At 40.2% G+C, this 15,421-nt stretch overlaps 1 protein-coding gene across 2 annotated transcripts in view; it reads right to left on the bottom strand.

The window, feature by feature from the left end:
• The window catches only part of meis1b (Meis homeobox 1 b), a 105,549-nt gene extending 99,531 nt beyond the window's left edge, over positions 1-6,018 (bottom strand). For both annotated transcript variants that reach the window (XR_015765531.1, XM_015001137.2), the window contains exons 1-6: positions 5,905-6,018; positions 3,880-4,100; positions 2,642-2,783; positions 2,306-2,356; positions 1,687-1,737; positions 101-244 (exon numbers count right to left, since the gene is read on the bottom strand). Coding sequence is in view for 1 of the 2 variants with exons in the window: in XM_015001137.2 (XP_014856623.1) it covers positions 101-244; positions 1,687-1,737; positions 2,306-2,356; positions 2,642-2,783; positions 3,880-4,100; positions 5,905-5,916 (621 nt within the window). In the remaining variant the exon portion in view is untranslated. The remainder of the gene's footprint in view (positions 1-100; positions 245-1,686; positions 1,738-2,305; positions 2,357-2,641; positions 2,784-3,879; positions 4,101-5,904) is intronic.
• Positions 6,019-15,421: the final 9,403 nt, after the last annotated feature.

Raw genomic sequence — 15,421 nt, 5'->3', positions numbered from 1 at the left:
TAGCCAGCAGGGAGAGAACACGCACACACACACACACGTGCACACACACTCACACACACACATGCATATACGCCGTTACAGATGGAGAGACGCAGCTTACCTGGTCCAACGCCACCGATCTTGTGATTTCCTCGTTGTCTGATTTGGACCCCCCCTCTCTGTCGTCTATGACCAAGTCGATGGGCATCTTGCCTTTCAAGCAGCTGATGTACCGGTGACAGAAATTATCACACAGCTCGTGTACCTGCAGGGAGGGGAGGGGGAAATCACACAGCAGTGCCATGATTTAAAAACATCACACACACACACACACACACAAAAAACAAAAAAAAACATCAAAAATCTCTGGAGGCAAAAAATATGTGATAAAACCATTGAGTGAGCACTGTAAAAAAAAAAAAAAAAAAAAAAAAAAAGGTTTTGTTGTTTTAACAGTAAAATGACAAACATTTCTTCAGTGGGGAAATAATGTTCAGTAAGTCATTGTGGAGAAAAGTAGCACTGATTTGCAATACTTGCTGGCAAGAATCATGTTAATATTAACTAAGCAGAAAAACAACTAACACAGTTTTGAAACGATGTGACTTTAGGGAAACACATTTGAATTCGTGATAATCCTTTCAGGTTTTACATGAGCTTAACACACCTTGCTTATTATGCACTTTAATTCAAAACTATAATAGTTATTTTAACAATAATCGGGGAAAGATTTGGCTCTACTTTTGTGAGCATTAAAAAAATCAACTTTCAACAAGCTTATATTAAATTAGCAAGATATTAAAAGTTGTACGTTAGTACTCCAGCTGTAAAGTTTGGTCATTTTAAACAGTGTTTTGGATTTCTATTGGCCACTGATTTAGGCGAACGCGCGGGTCCAAGTGAATTTAGGTTTTCATCAAGTCAGAGGCTGCTGCTGCTGCTGTGTGACTTTAATTTCTCTCCACTCAAAATAGAGATATCGTCGAAAATTGACAGTGACAAGAGGGCTCAGAGGCTACAACACACTCAACACCCGTGCTAAATTCATCATCGGTGCCCCGGGTAGTGGCCATTAAGCCGAGGACGACCCGCTTGACTGACATTTAAGGTAAACTGTTTAATGTCGTCTCAGAAGGGCTGTATTCTCACCGCTGGGGTGAAGCATCCCGACGTGATTTTCTTGCACTAAGGAAATCAAAACTGTTTGCTTCTTTTCAATCTGAGCGCGAGATATGTGTGCAGATCGAGAGAGAGAAAAAAAGAAAAGCGTAGTATTAATTTCTCAGAGTTAAAGTTGACGGCGGGATTTCAGCGGTCCATCTGATACAGAAACAAATTAGACCATATCACACTCATCGCTCGGTCTACCCACAGATGGCCGCCTGAGGGCCTTCTGCCCTCCGCAAAGAATCAATTCTGGGGAAAAAACCCGCAAAGTTTGCCTACATGTTTCACCTTGCGTGCAGTCGCTTGCCAACATTAAGCTTCATTAGAGATATTTGGGCACAGAGAGTATCCGTTCCAGTTGTAACAGCTTGCGCCGTGATTAAACTACACAAGGCAAAAAAAAAAAAAAAAAAAAAAATGGCCGCATGATTGATTTCGACGCTAATTATAACCGACTCGCAAAAATACATTTATGCAGATACAGCCCATAGGTCTGAAGTGTCATGCTGGACAGAAAAAAAATGGTGATGGTAATATTACCTTCTCCAGCTCCAGAAGATGAAATCGTAAAACTTGAATGGCTTGAATCATCTGAAAAATTAAAATAACAATAAAAAAATGAGCACTTCACATCTCTTGATATTAAACACGCGCGTTTTTCCTCAATGCAAGTGGCTGCAGATGAGCGAAATATTCATACGAATGGATTTTTATGTGGAAGTGATATTAAACTTGGACGTTATTGCAATGTGGGACGTGCAAGAGCGCAGACTGGAGCTGCAATAAGCCTCAGAGTCAGAGATCTATTAGCCTCCACTCATCTAATCTAATGATTAAAAAAAGAAGAAGGAATGTTGCTCTATAACATCACATTTAAAACATCAAGTGGTTAAGAAAAGGCTGAACAGAATAACTTTGCCGAGTTCAAAGGCAGCGGCCCTTTATGTGCACATACAACCAGGGGCCATCATCATATCAAACAGCACAAATCGGGGGGTTTTGGGCGAGTGGAGGGGGGGAGACATGATGTGCAATCCCATTTTAAGTTTTCAGCACCACGTGGCTCTGTGGCGAATAGGAGCAGCCCGCCAGGAGACGTCCCGACAACATCCAGAAATACAATCTGAAATGTGCGACATGTGACAATTGGATTTCTTACCAGATTATCCAACTCTGGATTTGATGAAAACAGAGGCTTTTCTGCCCGAATCTGCAAGCAAAATGAACGCCTTCAGAAAAAACGCATGGACATAAAATAGGTTCGCTTTGGATTAATGATGCATAGCACTTTTGAAAAAAGAAAGAAAGAAAGAATAGAATAATATTTGCGCACAGCTGAAAACTTTAATTATCTTCTTTCCATGAAAAAGTTATAAAGCAAGAGGCACTTAGCCATAGGAGCTCAACCGGTATGAACATGCAGCAAAAGAAAACAAGAAAGAAAGAAAAAAAAAGTCAAACTTTTTTTCTTTTTCTTTTTTTTTTTTGTCCTGACCTGCTTTGCAAACACCGCTATGTCTTCATTGAAAGATTCCGACGAACAGACGTCTCCTCCCGCCACCCCGGGCTCTCTGGGGGTGCAAGTCGCTAATTCACATTTCTCAAAAATCAGTGCAAGCAAGGGGAACAGGGGGTGCCTGGAAACACACACACACACACGCACACACACACACACACACACACACACACACACACACACACACACACACATATACAATAGCAAATGTCACCAGAGAGAACAGCGCCGTGGTCAACACTACTCCGGGCTATAAGATGTAGCCAGCCGTGCGGCTATAGCCTCTTTCCCCTTTCCAAAGCTCTTGGCCCGTGGGGACTGCCGCAGCCGCAGCCCGGTGCGCCTCTTTTTTTCCCCTTCTGTTTATGCGCAAAGAAGAGCTGCAAACAGCGAGGGGACTCCTTTGATTAAATCTGCTCTGCCTCTAATAGCATAAAAGCCTGAGAGTCTGTCTAACAATTTCAAACACAAGGTCTCCCGTTTGGATCTGAGGCGTGTGTGATTCAGTGTGTATTGTTGCAATAAGTGTGTGTGTGTTTATTGCTTTTTAAAAAATATTTTTAATTTTTTTTTTAAATAGTAGCTTTACAACGCTGTTAAGAAAATTTCTATATTCTATATTGGAATTTTTTTTGGGGGGGGGGATTTATTCATAATTAACTCGTAATATTAGGTCAGATAAATTAGCATAAAAACCCATATATATATATATATATATGCTCAGTTAGAATTAGCGGTAATTGTTAAAATAAAAAAAGGGTAATTAATGCTCATATTCTAAGAGTTACGCCGAAACAGAAATAGTTAAGTGAATATGAGTAAATCGTTAAGTGAATATATAGGCTAAAACAAACGAGAACAAGAAGTTTAGCAAACGTCGAGTTTAGCTCAAAATGAAGGGAAAAACTTTATGCGGATATTTAAAGCGACAGTACACCCAAACTGTAAACTTAAACACCTTTTCCTCTCATTTATTTTTGCAGAAACAAGTAGCAAACTCGCCTCACTCTCTAAGTACACATTTTTCAGAGCGCTCATCACACGCTCATCTTTACTTTACTTTCTACACCAAAAAAAAAAGACAAAAATAATAATAGCAACAATAATAAAAATGCCCCCCCCCCCCACCACACACACACACACACACACCCAACTAAATTATTTTTACACCCTCAAGCTCACTCCGGCTTGCACACGAACGCCGGTTCGCACCTTACCCGTAAATGGCGTCTTTATCTCTCTTGAGAGCGTCGTTGACGGAGGAGCCCATGCTGGGAGGCATGGAGTTGGTGTGCGCCGTGTGCGGGTACTGGTGGGAGTGCAGCTGGGGTCCGTGGTTGAGGTGCACCGCCTGCATGGAGCGGGCGCCGTGCGGGTCTCCGTACATGGTGGTCGGGATGCCCACCCCGTCCATCCCGTAGTGGGGCAAGTCTTCGTACTGCACACAACAAGCACGCAGTTAACAAAAAGTGTGTGTTTTGTGTGTACGTGTGTGTGTGGATGGTGTGTGGGGGGGGGGGTCGGGGGGGTGTGATGTACTCGAGTCAAACCAGAAACTTTAATAGACGAAATATCTAATAATGTGCTGCGTTTGACATTTTAATTATTAAAAAGAAAAAAAAAATAGTTTCCAACAATCATCAAGGAAAGGGGGAATTCTTTAGGTTATTTATATATTTTTCCCAATTTATTTCACAACTATTATTTTAAGAAAATTTCTATGCATATTTTTGTATTTCCAGCTCTTAAAAATATTGACACTCATATTGAGACGTGGAGTAATGAATTTATTTCCAGCGTTTCAAGTTATTCCCGCTCAGAAGAAAAGTTTGCAGGTCTGGAGCAGGACTTTGTTTCCTGAAGGCAAAAAAAAGCTACAATGGCGGCTTTAGTTTTATTTTATTTTTTTTATCTCTCAGGTCAATGATGGCTACTCTTGAAGCCAAAAGGGAAGAAAAGAAAAATACATATTCATTTTTTAAATTAATTAATTAAAAAAGAACGTGGCTCGTTGAGGATTTGTCGACTCAAAGCGGTGAGTAGTTGGGTTTCAACAAACAGCCTGTTTTTTCTCCCCCTTTTTACTGTGCACGAAATCTCTTAAACTAGTTAATTGCATCTTGCTTTCTAATTTTAAAGGCTCATAATGTTGCCTACACACTAAGTACAACATGCATAGTGCATGCACCAGAAAGCGGATTGTGTTTTTTCCTTTTCTTTCCCCCCCACCCCCCACAAGAAGTCAACCTAAATAATTCTGTTTTGAGTTGGACATCTTCTAGTAGATGCTTTAAAAAGCGTACACTCAATCAGTTCATTGGAGAAGCTCGGAAGAAAAATATAAGCTAATTTTTAAATAATAAAAAAGAAAGTTACAAGGGTAAATTCCTCTTTAGCAGACTGGAAGTAGGGTGGGTGTGTGTGTGTGTGTGGGGTTGGGGGAGAAAAAGAGTCTGAATTATTGATGGTGCTCTCAAGACGTGACAAACAAGTGTCGGGGAGAGAGTAAAAAGCATTATCACTTAAAGCTGAGCGTTTCGACCCTAAAGGCAAAGAGGTGCAAACCCCAGCGTGGTGCAGCTGCAGCGCAGTGCCAAACTAAGCAGCTAAATGGGTCCGTTTCCCACAACACCACCGCTTTTACACCCTGGAGTACTTTTTATCCGAATCAAGCCAACCTTACTAAAAAAAAATTATAATAATAATAACAATAAAAAAACTTTTTGTCTCATTTTTTTAAGCGCGATTTTGGAAGAAGAGCTAAAGTTTTCTTCATCCCCTCCATCCTGCAAATAAATCAGAGTTGTAAATATTGACTGGACGCTTCAAAATAAGGGGGAAAATGCATGGATTTGTTTTGCCTCTACCCGCCCTCCCTCCCCCGTCATTCACTTCCAGTTACTGGCCTGTCATAACTAATCTAAAAAACATAGCCCGATGAGAGATATGATCGCGCTTCCAGTGTCCCGCAGTGGGGCCGGTTCGTGGAGCGCGGCCGTGCGCAACACCGTGCCAAAAGACGCCAAACATTACATTTTTCTATTTATTTTTTATTTCTTGGTCAGGAGGACACGCGGGGCAGAAAGTTTTTTTTTTTTTTTTGCAGCCGACCGTGGATCCGTGTGTGCGGGTACGAACGTCAGTGAAGCCACGTTACAGAGCAAGCATCGTGGTGGACTTCAGAGAAACTTTTCTTTTTTCTTTTCTCTTGTTTCTGTCAGGGGAGGATTGCCCCTACGTACCCGTTGCGCCATAACCCTCCTCACTCCCTGGTCGTCCTTTCAGTTCGGGTAAATCCCCTCTGAGGCCAGGGTGGACGCGGGGGTAAAAAAAAAAAAAAAAAAAAAAAAAAAAAAAGGGAAAAAAAGAGAGAAGACAGAAGGAAAATCCAAAACAAACGAGGAGAACTCTCAGCACAAAATCCCGAGTTCGTCTTTCACTCTTCTTTGCTGCTTCTTCTTCTTCTTCTTCGTCCACGGAGCGGTTAAGCCAGCTCCCGCTTCGCTCTCAGTGCAAGTTCAGCCCGGGCGCGGCGGATACACGTCCTCGGCTGTCCTCTCGGCAGCGGCGCCGGGGTTCCTTTTTTCCCCCGAAAAGCGGGGTGAAAATAAAACAAACCCCCTTTAAACAAAACTGTCCACTCTCATGGCTTTTTTTCCCCTTCTTCTTCTTTTTTCTTCTTCTCTCCCCTTCTCTCTCTCTCTCTGCCACTCCGACTTGTCAGTCACAACGCGAGGGGGGCTTGTCAAAAGTAGCGGATGAATGATGGATCCGACGCGCGTCTCCACGGGATCGGCACCACCTCAACGCTTAATGGTTCACAATCACCGTTCAAAAACGAAGCAGCTCTCCTCTCGTTTTCTTTGATCACTCTCGGCTCCCGGCTTGATTTTCTTATGCAAAAGCGTCTAGAGGAAGATCAAGAGGAGGTGGGGTGATAATTCTGGCTTGGGCTCTCTTAAAGGAGCCACGATCGATGCTGCGCGCGCGGGTGCGCGAACGCGTCCGGTGGAGAGTGTGCGCAGGGTGCGTGTGCATGCGTGAGCCGCCTCGGCCGTTTTGCGCACAATGGGGATGTTGTGTGCGTCTCGAGCTCGAGGAGGAGCGCGGAGGATCTGGACCAGACTGCTGAAACCCGGAAGTAGCGGTGGCCATAACAGGTCGCGTCTTACACAACGCACCGGGCTGCAGCAAGTGGCGGCAGAGAGGAGGGGTGGGAGGACCCTGGAAGAGGAGCGGAGCCAGCCGCTCTGGGATGAACATTTAAAAAATGTATTTATATTTTAAAACCCACTTATGGTTTCAGATTCGAGTCTCATTCCCAAACACTCACTGTTTGTCTTTAAAACATGCAGATTTTTAGCTGCTAATGGGTTCATAATCCACTTATGGAGCTTGTGAATACTTTATGGACGACTAATTAATCCAGCTTTTAATTCGGTGCGAGTTATTGTCAGGTGTGTAATTAAGAGCCCTGATAGTCAGGAGTGTAAATGAAGGGTTCGTCTGTTTTCCTAAAGTTTCAAAACTAATATTTTTAAAACAGTCTGTCGCCACACTATAAAAAAGGAATTTTGGAGGGTATTGAATATTAGGCGGTAAAATGATATGAAATTTGAATCAAGCGTTAACAATTTTGTTAGAATTTGACTAAAACATTTGGTTCAGTCAACTGTTATTCTCACTCATCATGTGTTGTGTCAAACAGGGAGCAGACATGCTGATATTTATACCGGGTGTATTATGAGTGGATAAATCAACTCGGTAAAAACGACGCGTTCCCTTAAGATGTGCGGTTGTGATGGTTTCTGTTTGAGTAAGAACTCGGTTTGTATTCAGCTTTTAGCAAGTTTGACCATAATGCTTATGGTCAAACTTACTAACAAGTTAAGCGACAAACTTTAAATGTTTACTATTTCAATACCTTGTCAACTTTAGCTGGCTTAGCTACAGGGCTAACGCTAAAGTTGACGTTGCTAGCAGGCTCGGTGTCCTGAACCGTCGGCAGTCATTGATTTTGAATGGTTCATTCTAGCTGAGGGTGACTGGGAACATTTTTTTGTGTTCCACCTTTAAGGAATAAACTTTAAAAGTTCACTATTCCAGCTCCATTTTGTGACTTTGCTAGATTAGCATTACATTTTATAGCTTAATGGTGAACTAGTTTTCATGTTTAGTTTTAACCACTGGAGAACAAACCAGATTAGCAAAATGATCTCAATTGGAACCAAGTTAATTTAGTCGAGTGAGTAAATCTTATCAAATCTTATCAAGTCTCACATAGCTGTTGAGCTTCTGTAGTATATACTCTAGAAGAATTTATTAAATCCTACCCACACAATGTACGCAAATGATTACTTCAGTTTTATTGATAAAATCCTAACAGTCTGTTTTATTAGCGTGGTCCAATTGTTGGACCTTCCCTCCACTTACTCAAACTATTTGGATTAATATTAACCTCGGAGCAAAATTATGAAAATTGGGGAGAGAGCACACTATTACATTCCATAAGAATAAGTAAGTTATTTGTAAATGATGTTTGCATTTAGCCCTTCAATTTTTGTTGCTACATAAAAAAAAGGAAAACAATTGGAATTTCAGTTTTGGTCTTAATCTTAAAGTTAAACTGAAATAGTGCAAACTCTTTGTGAGCGCACCTTTTTAGGTCTGAATCGCAGCTGATGGTGTCCGCTCCCCGCTCCCCCGCAGCTGCGCCGAATGGGTCGCTCCACTCTGCCCGCTCTGTCCAATGGCAGAGAGGCGCAGGGCTGGGGGCTCCCCCTCTATTGGTTCTCTGTACCGTGATCGATCCGAAGTTGATTGATCGAGTTCTTAGGCCACATTTGCGAGAGGGCGCAAACCAGGAAAAAAAAAAAAGGTAGTTTGCGGAGAGAAAAACACAACTTTGCGCCTCCGCCGGTTTCCACGGTGCTTAACTCAATTTAAAAAACAAATTATCTGACCAAAAAGGGTCTCTGTGTGTTTCTCTTTCAGTCTAACGCACACACACACATACACACACACACACACACACACACACACACACACACACACATATATATCTACACGGGTCAATTATTTGTATATATATATATATATATATATATATATATATATATATATATATATATATATATATATATATATATATATATATATATTCTTGCAGGTTTTTCAAAACGTCTTGAAGTAAACAAAGTTAAACTCATATCATGTTGCAAAAATGTGTGCATTTAAAGTTAAATTAATTACTAATTCACTTTACAAGAAAAACTGACTCATTTGCGCCAAATCGTTTTGTTTGCAGAGATTCTAAAAGTTTTTGGTGAACATGAATGAATTTTAAATGACGGTGCGGAACGTACAATGAATGTACTGGCATTATTGACTGCATTATTGATGCCGTGTGGCTTTAAATTATTAAAAACTGATAAAAAAAAATCTGCCTCGTCAGATCAGATTTCTTAACAGTAACTTATTTGATTTCCATCAACCTTTTAAAATTCTGTTTTTATGTATATATTTTACTTAAATTAAGATTACCTCGATATTTCCATTAAAACAATAAACAATGAGATTTTTCATGCACGTGACTGGCGTGTACGAGGAAAAACATGGATGTAGAGTTTCCAGAAATGACCAAAATGATCAAATGTTAAATATACGTGTACATAAACAACGTTTATCTGATCTCGCTTCAGAGTTTTACGCATCTCTTCCTCCCACTGCTTCTTGTGAATGAACAGAGTGTGAGAGTAGAAGAGCCCTAATGTCCCCCTGATTGAGCTCAGAAGGTGTCGTTTGTCGGTTTGAAGTTTTTTTCTTTTCTCTTTTTTTCCCTCCCCCTTCGCCCAGGAGCGTCCAGCCATCGATCATCTGCCCCCCGGTGCCACCGCGGGTGTCACAACATGGATAACGCGGCTTCACACGTTCGGCGCTGATTCCTGAGCCACTAAGTCCCCGCGAGCGGTCGGATCCGAGGGGACGATTTTTCGGGCATGAAATGACCGGTTTAAAAAAGAAAGAAAGAATGAATGAATGAAAGAAAGACAGGCTGCTGCAGTCCGGCCGGCGCGCGGCTCCTCCGTGAAGCGGTCAGACGGCCAGAGGATCCGCCAGGGACTTTTACGCACGGAGAAAACACGGACCAACACGTAACCCTGACTTGTTGTTCTGTTTATTTCAGCTGTTTGGCTGGTGAGTATGACGCTCCATCTTTTTTTTTTTTTTTTTTTACGCAATTGTAAATAATTAATTGGACACTTTTTTTTTATCGCGTTCTTTGTAGTGAAATAATTAAAACAAGAAAACAAATAGACGCTGAGATTTCTATCCCGTGTGATAGTGACATCTTGAGCGAGCGACTAAGAAGAAGCCACCACGAATTAACATGAAAGGAGTTGACATCAGTGCCTGCTGACTGTAAAATAACCACCGTGGCATTATAAAGCAATTAAGCTCCTTCAATTAGCGTCCATAAAAAATAAAAAAAGAGCGAACTGGAGAGCCGCAGTCTCTCCTGGAGCTGCTCTCTGGTGAGGGTCAGTGCGTTTTTTTTCTTTTTCTTCTTCTTCTTTTTTGGGATGGGGGGGAGGCGATCCTGAAAGAAGAGCGCGGAGGGCAAATACCGTCACTTCGGCTTAATCCGCTTTGCGGTGACGGTAATGCATTGAGTCGTTTCAATAAAATCACTGCGTATTACTTTCAAGTGCCTGGATGCAAATTGATAGCAGCGCGTTTGACCGGAGAAACAAATGGGAAAGCGTTCATAGTTAGACAGCCCCAAACGTCGTCTTCGTGTTTTCCTGCGTTTGGACACAATCAAAGGTTAAATAGAAAAACAACAAAAAAAACTATATATATATATATATATATATATATATATATATATATATATATATATATATATATATATATATATATATATATATATAAAACCTCTGTTTTCCATATTGATATGACCTTTAAAAAACAAATTCCACTGTTCAGTTTGAGAACAGATTTTTAGCAGGAAAAGATACAACTTTTGTTTTTTGTTGTTTGTTTTTTTTTTAATCACCAAACTTCGAAGCAGTCAGGAGTTTTAGGGTAATGGCCGGAGTTAGTTCAGGAACAAATGGCAGCCCCCCCGGAGAAGTCAAACCGAGGTCAAACTCCTCGCAGCCCCGCAGCTCTGCGCCGCAAACATGTTGGGATCTGCAAATGGAAAAAAAAAAAAAAAGAAAAAAAGAAAGGGCCACTGCAAGTCTCTCTGGTTTGTGTCACCGCTGCTGCACACATGCAGACCTGCTGCAAAGTTTTCACAGTTTATCTAATTAGGTGCAACTACCGCAGCTATGTTCTCGCCCTGTAGGAGCTTCGCGTTTGGGGATCATTAGGGCACATTTACGCGCGCGCTGTGTGTGTGTGTGTGTGTGTGTGTGTGTGTGTGTGTTTGCTTTACTTACTTATTTATTTTATTTTTATTTTTGTTGTTGTTCTTATTAACAGCCCTGTTGTTATTCAGATGAACATGTGTTCTTGCTTTGTGCGAACAAATGGTTTATTCTACTTTTTTTTTTTAAAAAATCCAAGTTAGTGTCAAAATCTTACAGAATATACGGCATCAATATGTTTTTTAATCAGAAGGAATTATTATTATTATTATTATTATTATTATTATTATTATTATTATTATTTAGTACTTTCAGGAATTGATTTTTTTAAATGACAAAATAAGCTGTTATATGAAATGAAGTAATCCTGATTAGTTTTTTTTTTATTATCTAAGCAAAGTGACAGAAATACTTCTTAGTAAAAACAAATGTGTTTGTGTTGCTGCCTTTAAGTTTATGCACTAAAAAAATATTGTAGAGCATCACATAATGACGCTCTAACCCTGAACTCAGCAGCCGCCTTTAATTATCCGGGGCCAGTCTTTAATCTGAGGTTCTGTTCCCTCCAACTTTGGCCAAAAATGCTCATCTGAGCGGCTCCTGCCTCCATCACACATTAATGCTTAATCATTTGCGCCTTCTACCGGTTATTTTAGAAATTGCACGCATTGTCAGATATTTAAATAAAACCAACACAGAAGGAAAGAGAGAGAGAGAGCTTTACAATATTAATCTAAATGTCACTTTCTTGTGTCATTATTTGCACATTTATCAACAAGGAGTGAAGGCGGTGCGTGTTTATAACGCGTTGTTAATCGTCATCGTTTTTGTAGAAGTTTGTGATTGCTGCAATAAAGACTTTCCTCACTCACGCAACGGGTGTTTTTTTGTGTGTGTGTTTTGCATTTAATATTTGCTTCTTCGGTCTTATTCTCTGCAACACAGCTGTTGATATTACACAGATTTGCTCAGTTACTGTGAAAAGATGCATAAAATGCAAGTGATGAAAGAAGTAAAAACCTTTAGATCACCAGGTTCAAACCTAGTTTTAATAAAAATGCTGATTTAATCTGGTGTGATTTCTCTACTTGTAACAGAACAATTCACATTTACGGTGATCGTTTGCTATAAATGTGACATATTCAGACAACAGGAGGGTTTTCATCTGTAATTTCAAGCAAACTGATGGTGCAACAGTGAAGAAGAACTGAAAAAAACATACAATATAGCAGCAACACTACAACAGTGAATTAAAAAGGCATAAGAGAAAAAGAGTCAGATAAAATAATATGTATAAATCCTGTCATACTGTTTAAGAGGAGCCTCAGACATAAAACGCTCAGATCAAACACCCACAATGTTTCACCAACAGCAGTTTATACAGATATTTTTCAGTCTTGAGGTCGTTCACAGTCATTTTTGTGACAAAAACAAATCCAGATCCAAAAAGGGAGTTCACGATCTCATATGCAAAAACAGGCGTCTTTAAAGAATAACGCATTTCTTCAGGTCCGAATGTTGCACGAATGAAATGGTGAATGCTTTTTGTTAAAAGCTTTCGTCAAAAACTGGAATCTGCTGGTTTTATGTCTGACCTGTGGATCGAAATCAACTTTGTTCACCAAGTTTGTGGGTTTAAATAAGTCATTTGGCTTTCCATCGTAATCAGAGTGCAGTCACAGGAGCACTGCAAAAAACAAAATCTTAACATGGATGTTTGTTCTCGTTTCTAGTGCAAATATCTTAGTAGACTTGAAATAAGTTGAAGTTACGAGTAACGTTTCAGCAAGAAATAGGAGCTTGTTCTACTAAGTTAATTATTTTTTAATAGTGATGAAAAAGCTCAACTTCCACTGGCCGATTATTTCACTTATAACACGGGAAAATGTCTCGTTTTAAGTGAAAAATCAGCGAGTGGAACTAATACTTTTCCATCAATATTAATAAATTATTGACTTAATAAAACAAGCTCATATTTCTTGCTGAGATGTTGCTTGTATGTATTTCTCTTATTTCAAGTTAACTACGAAATTTGAAATAGAAACTAGTTAAAAAAAAAAACTTTTGTGTTTTTGCAGTGCAGCAAACTAGATGATATAACAAAAAACATTAATTAAGGATTAGGATAAGGACAAGAACAGTATTCACAAGACAAACATGCATAATACATAATAACAAATAATTATTAAATAAGTACTTGAAACATGAACACGCACATGAGAAGAGGGAAGGTCCTAGTTTGTTTCCAGCTTTTCATTAATTAGAATATCAAACCTATACATCCTACAGAGAAATCACACACAGCGTGATAAATGAAACCGTTTCTGTTCATCTTGACTGTTTGAAACCCCAAACTCTAATTTTGACAAAATGATTCATCACTGACGTCCTCCACGAGGAAAGCAAGCAAGAAAAGATCACTATAAAAAAAGATTGGCAGCTTAGAGTGCTTAGTCCAAGTATAACAACAGAAAGTATAGTGGAAGGAAAAAGGCTGGTCAGCCCGGAGGAGATTGTGAAGCCAAGCACCATTCAGGGGACGAATACCGAGGCGAAGATCAGCACAAGGCAACAACAACCATCTACTAGGACGCTTTAAGACAACTTCATGCATTTGAACAATATCTACCTTATTAACTCTGTCTGATTGGTCAGCAGATTCGCCTGACCTAAACCGAATAGAGAAACGAGAAACACCAGATCCAACGATCTGAGGGGAGCTACTAAAGGAACCTGGGTTTGGTTAACGCCTCAGTGGATTCACAGGCTGATCCTGTCCATGTCACGTCGCACTGATGCAGTAATTCATGCAAGTGGAGCCACAACCAGGTGGTGAGCGTCCAAACGCTCACCACCATATTGTGTATGTTCACATACACAATATGTGGACATGTCTTTTATCAGACTGACATTCCTGTAGGAAAACCCTTCTCTATAGTAATGTATTACTCAAACGCTGACAAACTTGCTGCACTTTAAGGCATCATTCTCAAACTTATCAGAAGTAAACACTTGATATTTAGTAACAAGTCTATGATATTTGAATACACATTTTAATTAAATGCAGAAAGAAAATCAATGGCAATCTAAACGATTGAGATAGGATAGAATAAATATCCTTTTACTGTCTCAAAATGGGGACATTTCTGCGCAACGGCAGCAAAGCGACAGGTGATAACAGCGAAAAGACTGAACATAAAACATGTACAAAAGCAAAAATGCAGAATGAAAACACGCTTGTAACAACTGAATGACAGAATTCAGCTTCTATGCGCCTCAAATCTGGAACAAATGTCCAGAAAACTGCAAAACAGCTGAAACGTTGAGTCCCTTTAAGTCAAGACTGAAGATCCACCTGTTAGAGTTGCTTTTGATTAGTAAGCGGAACATTGATCAACATAACTGCTTGACGGTTTTAATGATGGCATTTGACAAAATGTAATGTTTATTCCTCCTTTCATATTTGTGTTAATGATGTTTTTATGACGTGAAGCCCGCCTGTTGCTGAACTGTGCTATAAAAACAAACTTCACTGATCGATTGATTGAGAGAAATCTATTTATTTCACATGCAAAACAATAAATGAAAGTTTTGCTTAGTTCTATGTGAGCCTTAAAAAATAATAATAAAAAAAATAAAAAAAAACACTGTTGTGGCTCTGAGCAGTTGTTACGTAGGCGGGGCTATCATATGAGGATTAATGACAAGTGAGCTCGCGCGCCTCGGATGTGACGGCGATGCCGCATCACACCTGTCGACAGCTGTGCGAACAAACGCACGTGTACTCAGAGACCATATATATATATATATATATATATATATATATATATATATATATATATATATATATATATATATATATATACACACACACACACACACACACACACACACACACTGTGTGGTGGCGCAGCGGTTCCCGGAATAATAGCTGAATGCTGTCAGTCAATTTTCACATGGCGCCCCCACCGCCCGGCGCCCGGGTCATTTTTTTTTTTTCTTCACTCCGAGAGAAGCGGCTGCGACTGAATTAAGGGATGAGATCTCACACACCTCCTCTCTATCCAAACCCATCCAGCAGCATTTGTCACCGGTGCTATTATTTCAGGTGTGCTAATGGTGTCACAGACACTTTTGCAGGGGAGCAAGAGGAGACAGATGGAGTTCTGAAAAAAAAGAAAGAAAAAAATGGAGGAGGAGAGGAAGGGGGTATCATCATCATCATCATCATCACCATCACATTAAAAGTCTCCTCCATCCAAAACCAGGGGTGGGTGAAAGGTGATGCTTCCTGGGCAATGGGTGGAGGGTGGGTGGGGGTTCTTACACCTCCCAGGGAGACTGTGAATTGATCAGCACCTTAAGAGAGAGAGAGAGAAAAGTG

Source organism: Poecilia mexicana, unplaced genomic scaffold (assembly GCF_051168715.1).
Source record: "Poecilia mexicana isolate PSO_F unplaced genomic scaffold, ASM5116871v1 scaffold_15, whole genome shotgun sequence".
In the NCBI taxonomy this organism is placed as follows: Eukaryota; Metazoa; Chordata; class Actinopteri; order Cyprinodontiformes; family Poeciliidae; genus Poecilia; species Poecilia mexicana.
This window is presented reverse-complemented; position numbering and strand designations above follow the sequence as displayed.